This window comes from Talpa europaea, assembly GCF_964194135.1.
Source record: "Talpa europaea genome assembly, chromosome: 1".
In the NCBI taxonomy this organism is placed as follows: Eukaryota; Metazoa; Chordata; class Mammalia; order Eulipotyphla; family Talpidae; genus Talpa; species Talpa europaea.
The window spans coordinates 58,665,029-58,680,457 of record NC_140073.1 but is presented as its reverse complement, the minus strand read 5'-3'; the positions used below and the strand labels follow the sequence as shown (position 1 = coordinate 58,680,457).

The following is a 15,429-nucleotide window of genomic DNA, read 5'->3' as shown; positions in this document are numbered from 1 at the left end:
TTTAGAAAATGATCCCAAAAGATCATTTGTAAATAAAATGAACATAAAATATAATATTTTCATTTGAAAAATATTACAAAAGATATATACAAAACCTGTTAAAATAATGTGAACTTTCTCCATCAGTGAACATATATTGATTATTTACTGGAACTAAGGTAGAAGATAGAGGAAGAGCATTAGTATCAGCACTCATTCATGGATAAATGATGGTGCTGTATTTTAAAGGAAGAAGAACCTTAATTTCAGTTTATTTCTGCAATGATATCTTGAATTCTTATTATTATCCAAAACATGGAGAAATAAGCCTTGAATTTACAACACTGAAACAAAATCAGCCTGCTGCCCAGGTTTCAACAGTGCCTAGTGGAGATGAAAGAGTAAATACGTAGTGTGGTAGGAGAGAAAGCTGTAGGGTAAAGGAAGGCTGTGGGTCGTGACCTCTAGCTGACTGGATAAGGTTGTACAAATGTGAAGCCTCACAGCACAATTATAGAACCTACTCAGTTTCATTGAGCAGATTGAGGAGAGATGGGAGGGAATTCAGATTCAGGGAACAGAGATTTAAAATGGTAAAAAACAAAAAACAAAAAACAAAAACAAATCCAGGGAGTGATGCAGGATGTTTCAGGAATAACAAATCATGCAGTGTAACCTGGTCGTTGGGACACTGACGGGACTGACATAAGTGCTTGGAAAGGTGGTTGTAGCTAAAGATATTAATAAAGCTGTGTAATGCAACCATCCCAAACCCGGCAGGTTCATCACTGGTTCAAGCAGCCGTGTTGGTGTTCTAGCCGTTCTCATGTTCTCCGCCTTATGCCTGTGCACTGTGCCACACTCCAACGTGCTCCTCCATACACCACACCTCACTGCCCTCCTTCACTGTCTGCTTGGATCAGAGAGAAGCTGTTCTGTCCCTTCCCACCACTACAAGCTGTTTTTTTTTTTGTTTGTTTGTTTTTAAGCACGTAGAAGTCTTTGAAGTATTCAAAGAGTAGAGCAGATTGATAGGTATATAGATATATATAGATAGATAGATAGATAGATAGATAGATAGATAGATAGATAGATAGATACACACACACTATATATATATATATATATATAATGAAAGTCGCCTAGGGAGTTGTCTTTAGTTTTATTTATTTATTTATTTTTTTAAATAAAAGACTCCTGGGTCCCATAGAATATCAGTACCATAAGAATTGCCAAGAATTTGGCCCAGGAATGGGTATTTTCTATATCTTTTAGGTTATTTCTTTTTTTGTCCCAGCTTTGTTAGTTAAGTGTAAGGTATACAGTGTGATGGTTTCTGTCTCTCTATCACACATACACAAACACACGCATGTATCTTACAAAATGATTACTACATCAGAGTTAACACCTCTGTCACATCACATCGTTATCACTTTTGTTTGTGGTTAGGGCATTTAAGCTCTACTTTCTAAGCAACTTCTAAGTATCAACATTGTTAACTCCCCAGCATTATTAGCTATAATCTATGCTATATGTTAGAGCCCCAGAACATTTTCATTTTATAAGGAGAAATCTGTATTCTTTGACTAATACCTTCCATTTCCCTCACTCTGAAGCCCTGGAAACTACTATTCTACTCTGTTTCTTTCAATTCAGCTTTTATAGATTACACATATTAGCAGGAATATACCATATTTTTTTTATCTGACTTATTTCACATGTCACGATAGTCTCATTACATTTTCAAATGTCACAAAAAGGTGTGATTTCCTTTTTATGACTGAATAATATTTCTCTGTATGTGTGGTGTCTATCAATCTATCTGTCTATATTTAGTAATTCATCTATTTATAGACAATGAGATTGTTTCTGTGTCTGTGCATTATGCTGTAATGAACATGGGAGGGTGTATAAATCTTTGAGGGGATCGAAGATAATTTTAGTTGTTTAGGACATAAACTCATAAAGCCATATCTTATGCTTCCAGAACGGCATCTGTCTTAAGGCCTGTGTTCATATTCACATTTACTTTAAGGGAGAGTGATGGTTATAAGAACTGACGTGCTGATTGTCCCAGATAGGGAACCCCTGAGGATGCTGGTGAGGAGCAGTTCGGGTCTGAATTAGAGCTGTGCCAATGAGTTTAGAAGACAGCACTGAGGCAGAATATGCTCCTGAAATAGTAGCATTGGTAGGATGTTGGAGACTCTTTGGATATGGGGATAAAGGAAGAGCTGGAGATGACTTGAAGGTCCTCTCTGGGTAGCCGTGTTGATGGAGATGTTGTGAATTGGAGTGGGCAACACAAGGAGAAGGAGGTGGAGAATTGGATTCCTGACTATTAGGAGGTTGACTGGAGAGAATCATTAGATACAATAGTGAATTTAGGGTGTCTAATCAAGTTTCCTTATTTTACTAATGAGGGAACTGAGGATCAGAATAATAAAGTGACTATTCTGAGGTCTCAGAACACAGTTGCTTAATAGAAGACATTGTTACAGGGCAGCCCAAACCCTGCAAAACTGCCTATTCTAAATGGGTTCTGCCATCCACCGCATCAACACAAAACATATGAGACTTTAATGGGAAGGAACTTTAATACAATTAGGAAACAATACAGGAAAGGCAAAGAATCTAGTTTTTAAATCAAACACCCACAGTTACCAGCCCCCTCGTGGGTAAAACTCCATCCAAATGGGATTGGCCCAGAGCAAGGCCCCAAAGCCCGCCACCAGTCTAAAGCACCTTCCAGTGGGGACCCACAGAAAAGGGTCAGAAACAACCAGACAAGTCTGGAAGGAAAAGACCAAAATCAAAATCAAGATAAAAGCTGCAATTGTCACCTCCCCACTAGTCTCACCCACATCTGCGTCACCCCATCAGCTACCAAAAGACAAGCGCAGTTTCTTCACGTGTCTCTAGGCTCCATGCGCCTCCTCTAGGTCTCCTTCTGGTTCCATCCTGCTTCCTCCTTCTCAGTCTCCTCTGCAGTTTCTTCTCTCCCTGCTCAGCTCCACCCCCCATTTGGGTGGGACAGGGAACCTGGAACCTCCCCATTTCCTGGGGACCACCCTGTTACAATCCCCCCTTTTAATTTTTATTCCACCATATCTATGGTGGCACAGATCTCAGGGTGTAGTCTTAGGAGACAGTCTTTCTACAGGGTTACAATGTGTGTAAGAGAAGCAACAATTAGTAAGCAGCATTGTCCATGAATGTCCAGTATGACAGTTTTCCATTACTGGTCCGTAACAACATGACATACTTCCTTTTGTTGTTTTCACACTTGTCTCCAAGATTCACTGATTGGAAATGTCCACAGAGAGCATCTACTGAGGGCTAAGCACCAAGTGAGAGTATCATTAAATACAGATTATGGCTGTGTTGTTTGTGTTCATTTTTAGCTGAGTCCAAGACATCCGTAGACCATTCCTGGTAGATGGGACAGAAGCCAAGAGTTGATTGAAAGGTGATAGCATAGAGTTAGAAAGCTGGGAGCAGAAAGGGACCTTGGAGATCAGCCAGAAAAACTTCATCTCACAATTGAGAGAACTGCATTTTAAGGACTTCCCAAATCCCAAAGGAGAAGTAACGTTATCTAGGGCTGCACTGGTCAAGCCAGGAATTAAAATTAATTCATATATTCTGACCCTTCTACAGGGAGATTATCCAAATTTTTATTGTACTTAGGTCTCCCTGGTGGGACAGGGCTTAAAGTCTCAGCGCTGTCAAGCTAATGCCAGTCACTGAGGCATTAATTCCGATCCCCAGCCAGGGAGCTGGACCACATGACCTCTCTTGTCTTGCCCGCTGCTCCCCTCAGCAGTTTATTTCAGTCAATTCTCCCGTTTTACTCCCCATTCTGTCTCTGGTGAATCCTCTCACCCCCCGCCCCCCCACCCCATACCTCTGGCCTACATCCCAGTTCTTGTATGCATAAATAAATAAGATAAATCTTTAAAAAAAAAAAAACTGTATTAACTGTTGTAATTCAGTTGATCGCTTTGTCATTTAATAGCCCTCAAGCAGGAAGTTGAGTCACAAGCCACCTCTATAAGGCTATTCAGTGTGTGTTTGAGAACTAAGAGAAGTGGAAATGGTGAATCAGGTTTTTTTCAGTGTCCTCATCCACTTAGTTAAAAAGTTGCTCAACGATAAAATTATGAACTTGAGAAAAGGAACCTGGGCCATAATAGTTATTCAGTAAACATATATTGAATGAGACAGCCCACCTAACAGTGATTTCTGAACTGCATTTTTAAAAAGAAATAAAGTAAAAAGAAAAGTGTGATAAATGTACTAGATCTCCACTTTGTCCACATATAAGCACTAAGAGTCACATGGTTCTCATTATTTTAATAAAAATCTGTGGAGAGGACTGTAAGCTGACAAACGAAGGAGAAATGTGCATGCTAGCAATACCCTGGTGGGAATGTGACCTCATAGTAGAACACTAAAAATACAAACTTCAAGTCTATTGGCTCATTAATCTCATACATAGCTTTTTTTTTTTCTAGAAAGAGACACATTTCTTCTTGTTTCCTTTCTCAAAATTATGTTTATGAGATAATTTTGTTTGACAATTTGGGCAACATTTCTTCTAATGTAACCACAAGGCACCCCCCGCCAAGCACCAATAATCCACCGCAGTCAACAGCATAGGGCCCTCTCTTCCCCCTTTGCCTCAGCCCCCAATTCTTCCCGTTAGGTAGCCTCAGTTCTGTAGTCAGATTTCAAGGGTTTGTTTTTGTTTGTTTTTTTGCTTTGGTTTTTAAATTCCAATCTGAAAGAAATCACCTGATATTTATCTTTCTCCTGACTTATTTTGTTTTGCATAATTCTCTCCATTTCCATCCATGTTGTTGCAAATTGGCAAGATTTCATCTTTTTTAAATAGCTGAGTGATATTACATTGTGTATATATAACTAATATTCTTTATTCAATCATATGTCCTTAGGCATTTTGATTATTTCCATAACTTGGTTAATGTAAACAGTGCTGTAGTGAACATAGGACTGCATATATTCCTTAGGATTAGTGTTTTGTGTTCTTTGGGTAAATATCTAAGTGAGGGATTTCTGGGGCTAAATTTAGTGTTTTGAGAAACCTCCATACTGTTTTTCATAATTTTCTCCTTGTTTCTGATTTCACATGTGTGTGGACACACACATAGATGCGCGCGCGCACACACACACACACACACACACTCACACTTCATGCTCCCTTTCTGAATCAATTTGCAGGTGTAAGCAGTCTTAAAAATGACCCATTGTCATCTATTTGAAATGTAAAATGATCTTTTGTTAAGATTGCCTTATGCTATTACAAAAACCTACACAAACAGATTATTGAGTAACTCATGACTTTGCCTTTCATCTGATTAGTTCCCTGAAAGGAATCATAAGATATCCGTAAAAAGTCTGCAGGCCTTCTGATCCAGAATAATCACAGAGGGCTTTTTTCCCTTAACTTCCTGAAATGTCATGCCCGCTCTGAGCAATATCAAAGGAGGTCACTACTTGCATCAGTAACTTAAAAATCAAAAGGACAAGGCACATTTGGGAAAAATGAAAGTTCATCTGTAGGTTGTTTGTCATATAAAGAGTATTATGCTTTCTTTCATTTACTGGATGACAATGGGAAATTTAAAAATCACTTTGTGGTGTAAACCATTTAAGACTGGTTCTTTCCAGTGTTGCCTTCTTGAACACACAGACTTACATACCCTATGGGAACCTTGACCTGAATTCATTTTTTGTAAGTGCTCATGGATCATTTTCTTTTACAATTTGTAATTCAAATGCCAATGTGAATATGACACCCTGCAAGTACTTTATCAACTAGAATTAAGATTCACCATCACAAAATCTTGAGTGTCAAGTTAAGTGTAAGGTGTTCTTTGAGGTATATTTGTCTGTATGTTCTTATGTATATTCCAGTTTTAGCATTTTGTTCTTTTTAAGATAAGTTGGTTTATTAAATATACACTTAACTTTATTTCAATTAATATACCTTAATTAATAATATGACTCTTCACATAAATGTTTCCATATAAGAATACAATGCCTTTATCTTATCATATATATGGGGGTTTTGTTCAGTAAAAGCAACTTCAGCAACTACTTGTGGACAGATTAAAAACAACTTGATTTGGGGCCTTCCTGGGGCGCAAGGGGTGAAGACACAAACTATGAAGCTGTCCACAGCCTCTGCAGCACAAGTTCAATCCCCCAGCCAGCCAGGGAGCTACCCACATGGCACAGCAGACCTTTCCTGACTCGCCCGCTATGCCCCTCTGCAGTGTACTTCAGTCACTTTGCCTGTTCTGCTCCCCACTCTGTCTCTGGTGAATTCTCTCACCCTCCCATGTCTGGCCTGTACCCCAGATCTTGTATGATAAATAAATAAATAAATCTTTAAAAAATTTTGATTTTGTTCATTTTTGTTAATTGGATAAATACTTATACTTTTTGTCATAAACCTCAATCTGGAACTATGATTTCACAGCCTACATCATATTGTCATTTATAATTTTTAACATGCTGGAGAAAAGGAGGGACAATTCAAGTGCCAACTAGTGGATACTTTGCTGGGCATTTTACATATATTAATTCATTTATTCACATGAACTCCCTGTGAGGTACATATTACTTACTGACATTTTGCAGGTGAGATGGGACATACAATAAAGCTAGTAGTTATTATTATTACAATTAATTAAATTTCACTGTGGATGCCTTTTAACATTAGTACACCATTAAGTTATTTATTATATTTATTATTTATTATTTATAACCTATTTTTCCGCTAAAGTGTGAGTTTTATGACAGTGGGGATCTTCACTTTTCAGTCATTGTGTCCCAAGTGTTTAGAACAATAGACATGTTCTATATTGGAGTTGTCAAATATGGTGCCTACTAACCATATATTGAACAGTTGTAATACAGTTAGGTTAATGTAAATTTTATGTAGTTTTAGTTATTTTAAACTTAAGTAGCCATAGGCAGCTAGTGGGATAATGTATTAACGTAGTTCTGGGATGTTATTTGGTAAGGAGAAGCTTCAATAAATAGTTACAAAATGAATGAATTCCCTCTGTATTCAGAGATCAAGAACAATGCTACATAATTGTGTATTTAACTCACTTTTTAAAGATTGACAACAAAATACTTTACTGAGTGATTTGCTCGTACTGGAAGCTACATGAGGCTCTACTAGTGATTAAGTTTACAATTGTAATATGTTTTTTTTTATTTCTATTTCTTTTTGGTGACAGGTCAAGAAAGATTTGGAAACATGACTAGGGTCTATTATCGAGAAGCTATGGGTGCATTTATTGTCTTCGATGTCACCAGGCCAGCTACATTTGAAGCAGTTACAAAATGGAAAAATGATTTGGACTCAAAATTAAGTCTCCCTAATGGCAAACCAGTTTCAGTGGTATTGTTGGCCAACAAATGTGACCAGGGGAAGGATGTGCTCATGAACAATGGCCTGAAGATGGACCAGTTCTGCAGGGAGCATGGTTTCGTAGGATGGTTTGAAACATCTGCAAAGGTAATGAGACTTTAAGTGATAACCTTATTGTAGGCAATAAACTCAAAACAAATGGCATATCATCATCATCATCACCACCACCATCATCTTCTTCTTCTTTGTATTTGTAATAATGTGTCTGTCTGATAATTCCCAAATTACTCTCATGTCAGGGTGATGAGTGGGCAGGCAGCATTATTATCCACAACTCGAAGTGATTTTGGCCAAGGGAGCAAAGGAACTTGTACTTGATCATGTTTATAATAGTTAATAACTGTTCATTTATTGAGAGTTTATTATTGTGTGTCAGTCATTTTTTTTTTACATTTCCTTATTTTACCCTTGCAGCAACTCCTTTAGATAAGTAAGGTTTTGAATTTAATGAAAGAAATGGGCTTCATATTCATTGCAACTTACATATCCATGTGTTATTAATATACTAATCAGTATTATTTTCTATATGCCAGGATTTGTGCTTTGCCTTCATGGTGAAAAGACTGCAAGAGCATAGAACTACCACGTTGGGAATATTGAAACAGTGTGGTGAGAGTAGACAGAATGTAGAAATGTGCAGAACATGGTGTGACTGCCATTGCTGACTCTTCCAGATGTCAGAGGAGGAGTAGAAAGTGGGGAGAGAGTCAGGACTGGAAGATGAGGAATGCAGTTTGACAAAATGAAAGACACAGTTCCTTGAAAATTAATACTTTAAGCGAAAAAAAAAAGTATAAGGAAATAATTTCTATTCTTGGCAATGTTTTATTTTGATGTCTGAATTTTTTTTTTCTCATCAACATTGTAACCAAAGGACATTGAAAGGAATGGCATTATTGGAGGGCCTGTAATATACCACTCTCTCATTCGTCAGGTGCAGAGGATTTTGCTCTACTCATTTTTGTTTGTTTATATTTTTATATGTTGATATCTGAGGGAAGAAAACACTTTCATGGTAAATAAAAACACATTTTTGTTCTATTTTTATGTGCATATATGTGTATATGTTTTACATTACTAGGTTTGCATTCTGAGTAGTTTTATATTATGACTCTTCCACTTTTATTTATTTGTGGAACACAAATATTAAAAAAAATACTCATGGAGCACAGTCTCTGTGTTAGTTACTTGAAATTCAGCCATTAGTAAGGTAGTCATTGTCCCTGTACCTACAGAATTCATATTTTGGCAGAACTTGGACATTTGAGCACATCATTAGAGGATAGTTGAGTAGTTTGAAAATGTAGTTAGAGTAAACATCATTCAATTACTGGGGAGGAGCTTCTGGGCAATTTTATGTTAGAGCATAAAATGGTCAGATTTGGCCTGGGGACTAGGCAAAGGAAGATTGAATGGAGGTAAACCTGGGCACAGAATGACATGGTGGTTATTGTATTCTTGGGGAAGGGCCTTGAACAAATATAATGACCACAGGGATTGGAAAGACAAGATTGATTTAAGAAAATCACTAACTTGTAAAAATCAGCAGGATGAAGTATCGACTTGGATTGGGAGGTGCCACTTTTTCTGTCATAGTTGGGATTTTCTGTTATTTCAGCCACTTCACAAAGAGTCCTGATGCCTGCCTTCTGTCTGTGTTGTCTCTACGCTGGCCTTGTGTTCAGAGATTGCTACTTCTCAGTTCTTGTCTTATTTCCTTCTTCGGAGTCCAGGGTAATAGTATTCCTTTTTTATTTTTTAAATCCTTTATGTCTTCTTTTTCTTAAGATTTTCCCCTTTATTCTGGATGAGTTGTCCATCACTTTCTATTTCTTGGATGCCATTGGAAATTTTTGGTTGGTTTGTTTGAAGAATTTGTGGTTGTAAAGAGAGACGAGTACAATTCACACGTATGACTAAGTTACCAACATATAAAAAATATGACACTTACTATATAGTCTGCTTTTTTTACATTAATCTGGTTTTTAAAAAATCCAAGATATGTATCAATCCACTTGTTCACCACATTCCTTACTCCATAATCAATTTCAATTCAATATGCTGAAATTCAACATGCTCTTTCATTCCTTCAAATTTCTTTCTCTCAAAGGAGTCACCCTCCAGCTTAGAAGCCTTTAGGCACAAGGGCAGAGTGGGTATTTTTAGAACACATTTTCTCAATTGGATCATTTACATTTGAAAGGCAAACTAAATTGATTGACTCATATTTACCTGGCTAGGGGAGTCTTCCATCATCCATTCACTCACTCAACAAATATTCCACACCTTTTAGGAGCCAGGCTGTGAGAATGCAGAACTCTACAAAACAGATCAAATTTTGATTTTGTGGTTAACAATAATTAACAGAAAAATGTGGGTCAAATATAAAAGTTGTTGGTGAGTGAAAATGTACTATCAAGAAAAAAAAAAAGAAAAGAGATAAGAGTCTTGAAAATTTGTGGGAGGGTTGATATTGCTTCTGGGACTAAAGTCTGGCTATTTTCTTTCATTTTTTCTGACTTCTTTATTCATCTATTGATTAATAGTCAAATTCTGTTTAAAAATATGAGTTCATTAACATCAGGCTTGGCTAACCTACTGTACTTAGATACTGGATTTTTAATCTTCCAAATTCCTGCAAGTGTAAACTTTGAAGAAAATCTTTGTACAAAGAAGGTAGGGGCAGGGTATTTCACAAGATTGAAGTGCACTGAACTGGTCATAGAACCAAGCGGGTACAAAACTGCATTGTGGAAGTTAGAACCCTCACATGTCTCTCTTCTCTCCAAACATGCTGCTATTGAAATCAACCTTCAGAATCTCTTAATGAAAATGGCTTCTTAGTGCCAGGTCAGGATTCAAAGTTGATACTTAGAAGCCCAGGAACAATACTGCAGCTTTGATAAGCTGGTATGTCAGACTATTCAAAAGTCTTCTTTAAGATCTCCAATAAAGCTCTGCTTAAATTCTGAGGATGCTATTACAACATTAACAAAATGGAGGCCTAGATCAAACTCTCTGCTTGAAGCTAAGATGGCAGCATTTGGAGACAGATACTGATCCATTCTTTGATAGCATTTGGGGTTGGCAATATTACAAAGAGTTGTTTCTCCGAGAAAGTAAATCTATTAACAAATTAGAGTCCTCTTGAGTGACATCATGATAAGTCTGGTGATAAACATCTGATTTCTTTTTTTTTTTTTTACATCTCTGAAATTTCTAATGAGCCAAAGGTCACTATCTCTATCTTTGTTCCCATGGCCACATCCTGTAGAAATTCAGTGGATATCACCAACAGTTTGGCCACCTCTGGATGAAACTAGCAAGATGTCACTAAGATTAGTCTCCCAGGAACCTCTTGCTGCTTACCTTACTAACCTTACTAACATACACTAAGTGTATGTCCCCTCTTTTTGGTCAATTTTCTGGAGTAACTCCTATGACAGGTTGCATACCTTGTGATGGAAGTCATAATATCCACTGACCACAAACTGAAAATAAATAAATAAATGAATAAATAATTGCTAACATCACTGGTTTTTCACATCATCTTCTTGAGTATTAAAACCAAACAAATGAAAAAGTCTATGTTGGGTCTTCCTTGCTTTTCAAACCATGCATTCCTTCCCATTCTTAGTCATGTTTACTTGAAGTCATCTGTGGATTTACTGAGGAACAAATTATGCATAATTGGAGTGATCATATATCTCAATTTCCTGGCACATTTCTAATTTGTGTCTGTTGTCCTAACCTAAAATATTACTAACACCCTCATTCCTGTGTTGTTATTTAACATTTATATGGTCACCCTGTAAATCAGGGGTTCAAAAATATCTCACAGTCCACATCATACTTTAGCTCTAATAATTGCTGTTATTTGCATCCCTGTTCCTGACCCCAGGAACATTTTCTGGCTATACCAGGGTCATAATCTTTTATTTTTAATGCAAACCCAAAGTTGGAGTTGTGCTTTCTGGATCCATCCCAGTGGTTGACTGGGCCCTGGTCAGTCTGCTGATCTGGATGTCACCCAGTATGCCTGGGCTCTGATGCACACAATAGTCACACTTGGTGGAAGAGTCTATTTCTATATTTCAATCCTTTCCAGGTTTCTATGCCAACTCTTAGATGCAGTTGCTCTTTTGTGACTATGGGAATGGGTACTAGTGAAATGCCAGTGTAGATGGGAAATAATGGAGCGATGAGTATCCATCCAATGGTGACAGGAACCAAAGTTACAGAAGGAAATCTGAGTCCTCTTGTGCGTGCTACCCTCTCCTCACACCCTATTCCTGGCATATTTTCTTGGATATTTCTTGCTTATTTATAGTGACTTTTAAGAATCTTACAAGATTAATGGGTTCCCTAGGAAAAATCTTTCTTACAGGAAACTACACAATTTTAGTCTTTTCTCTGAAGCTAAAGAGAAACATGTTTATGTGTATCCTGCTGAGAGAAAGAATATGCCAGTAGTGTTCTCTATCAGAAGTTATTTGGTTTTTATGGGAAGGTGTGGGTGTTTTACAATGAGTGAATACTTTTCATGTACATAGGCTTTCTAGCAAACATTAACCACATTCGTCATCTTTGGTGTAATTTCTGACTATGGAAGGATCATCTCCCCAGGAGGAACCCATGAAACTTTCTTTTTTACTTTCTTTGCAGATGGGGCAACTGATTCAGCAGATGGGGCAACTAACTACGAGGGAAAAATGTAATGATGAATCCATTTTCTTCTGGGGAGGGTAGTTACGGAACAGATCTTCATCCTTGGAAGACAGCAGAGTTTGCAGGTCTTGTGCTTGACAGAAATAGAATCACTGCTGTCCCAAGTAACAGTTGCACTTAATTTGAGTTCCCAAGAGCTTCCCAGATAATAGTACCTATTGCTATATGGTGGTTGGCAGTATTGTCCTCCTGAGGTCTATTTTAAGTGGATTTTGAATTTCTAATGAGAAGCTTAAGCTCAAACCTATTTCCCCAGACTATTGGATAATTCTGCAAGCTAATCAATGTCAATAAACAATTTTATTTTTAATTAACATCAGTTTTTTGGTATCTTTGTAACTGAAAACCTAGATTAACATGATGGTCAAATACATTTGAAAAAGTCAACTTAAACAGCTATTTTCCTTGTTGCAGGACTTTTGAGGACTTTGATATTCTAAAGCATAGATGAGTGTCTAGTAATATATGGCCACATTTCTTTTTATTTGTTATAAGTTAACTTGGTAAAATTTTTGTGTGTATGAACTCTTTAAAGCCTTAGCTTGCACCTATAGAGTAGGTGAATCATTACCATTTTTAAAGAAAAAAAGAAGTTGAGATTTACATGATGCCCCTAAAGCTGTGTGGTTATGACCTTATTTCTTGTATTCTAGAATATACTTTTTCTTTCCTTCTTATGTTAATATTTCAAAATTAAGATATACCCTACAGTCAACTGGAATGTCCAAATTGATGGGGTACCATACAAATGATGGATTTTTACTGTCTTACCCAAAAGGAAGAAAAATTATTTTTAGCCATATAGAACACTTAGCAAAATGGTGGAACACAATTTTGGAAATACTGACTTAGAATTTTCATGTAGATAGAACATTTCCTGTGTTTCATTGAGTTTAGTGAGCTCTTTTTATTGTTATTATTTTTAAATGATCTGCATTTGAAACATGTAGCAGCTAACAAGTAGCTAGCTTTTTGATAAAAGGTGGTATCACACCTTATTTATTTTTATAGACATGTAGATAATATGTACTTGAAACAATGTTTTTATTTTTTTTATTTTTTTTATAGAGGCATGTTATTTATTTATTTGTTTGTTTGTTTGTTTATTTGTTTATACATGCACTAGGTACAGTCAGAAGCGCGGGAGGGTGAGAGAATTCACCAGAGCCAGAGCAGGGTGCAGAGCAGGCAGAAGGACCGAAGTACACTGCTGAGGGGAGCAGCGGGCGGCAGGAGAGGTCTGCGCGCCATGTGGGACCCTCCTCCGGTGGCTGGGGAGCAGCCGGGGATCGAACCGGCACTGCAGAGATCGCGGGCAGCTTCGCAACCCAGTGCTCAACCGCTGCGCCACCGGGGAGGCCCGAAACATAATGTTTTTATACCAATTGGGAGCATGTAGATAATCCCACTGGAGTATGTGTATATAGTTATTTGAATTAATTTTTTAATGGATTGAGTATAACACATTATTTAAAACAATGATTTTTTTTTTAACTGGCTAGTGGGCCATTTCTGGTTATTCTTATTTTTCAAATGTCAAACCATGAACAAATTCTTGACAGTCACTGTTGCATCAGTTGGGCCAACACAATTAGCATTGAATGACTGTCCAAGTCTGTCCTGTGAACAATGTGTTTTGTCCAGAGCATGTGATATTAGATGACTTTTCTTATTTTTAAAAGGCCAGGATGGGGGCCTCCCCAGTGGCGCAGCGGTTGAGCACTGGGCTATGAAGTTGCCCGCAGCCTCTGCAGCGCCGTTCGATCCCCGGCTGCTCCCCAGCCACTGGGCGAGAGTCCCACATGGCGTGCAGACCTCTCTTGCCGCCTGCTTCTCCCCTCAACAGTGTACTTCAGTCCTTCTGCCTGCTCTGCTCCCTGCTCTGGCTCTGGTGAATTCTCTCGCCCTCCCGCGCTTCTGACTGTACCCAGTGCTTGTATAAATAAATAAATAAATAAATAAATCTTTAAAAAAATAAAATAAAATAAAATGCCAGGACTCCATAAGGGAAGTAGATATTAAAGGTTTTAGGTATATAGCTCCAAAGAATTTATAAGAGTTGTGGGATATGCCTCTACTATCTTAATTTATAACAGCACATTTCACACTAAATTTTTAACTATTTTGATTAGAGCTGGTTGAACTTAAGGATATAAAAGAAGAACCCAATTGAAAATCTTAAATCAGAGTGAATTTGTAAGTCTTTATTTATAGGAAATGTTGCCTGTGTCTAATAGCCATGATCATTTCACATTTTGACCACTAGTCTGTAGTACCACTATCTGCGTCATTACTTCTAACAGATTTTTTTTTTTAAGATTTATTTATTTATACAAGCACTGGGAACATTCAGAAGTGTGGGAGGGTGAGAGGATTCATCAGAGCCAGAGCAGGGAGCAGAACAGACAGACTGATGAAGTACACTGCTGAGGGGAGCAGCAGGCGCACCATGTGGGACCCTCGCCGGGGCCAGGGATCGAACCGGAGCTGCAGAGGCTGCGGGCAGCTTCGTAGCACAGCGCTCAACCGCTGCGCCGCCAGGGGAGGACCCAGATTATTTTTTAAAGATTTATGTATTTATGCAAACAAGAGCTGGGGTACAGACCAGACATGAGTGGTGGGGGGTGAGAGAATTCACCAGAGACAGAGTGAGGAGCAGAACAGACAGACTGATGATGTACACTATTGAGGGGAACAGTGGGCAAGACAGGAGAGGCCTGCTGAGCTATGGGCGTTTCTCTCTGGCCGGCCGGGGATCAAACCCATGATACAGAGGCTGTGGATTGCTTCATAGTGTGCTGCTTGACCCCTTGCACCACCAGGGAGGCCCTGACATATTCTTTTTTTTTTTTTTTTTTTTTAGATTTATTTATTTATACATACAAGAACTGGATATAGGGAACTCCAGAGTGGCGCAGCGGTTGAACGCTGGGTTGCGAGGCTGCCTGCAGCCTCTGCAGCACTGATTCAATCCCTGGCCACCAGGCGAGGGCTCCACATGGTGCACAGACCTCTCCTGCAGCCCACTGCTCCCCTCAGCAGTGTACTTCATCACTCTGCCTGTTCTCCTCTCCGCTCTGGCTCTGGTGAATTCTCTCACTCTCCCGTGCCTCTGACTGTATACAGTGCTTGCGTAAATAAATAAATAAATCTTAAAAAAAAAAAAAAAAAAAGAACTGGGTACAGGCCAGAGGTGCAGGGAGTGAGAGGAATCACCAGAGACAGGGTGGGGGACAGAACAGGCAGACTGA

The 15,429-nt window shown here is 38.3% G+C and overlaps 1 protein-coding gene across 1 annotated transcript in view; it reads left to right on the top strand.

Moving 5' to 3' along the window:
- Window positions 1–15,429, top strand: part of RAB38 (RAB38, member RAS oncogene family) — a gene marked incomplete at both ends in the record, with an annotated part of 62,170 nt that overhangs the window by 15,472 nt on the left and 31,269 nt on the right. Inside the window, one exon of the mRNA XM_084255553.1 lies at window positions 7,257–7,537. Within this exon, the coding sequence (XP_084111679.1) occupies window positions 7,257–7,537 (281 nt within the window). The remainder of the gene's footprint in view (window positions 1–7,256; window positions 7,538–15,429) is intronic.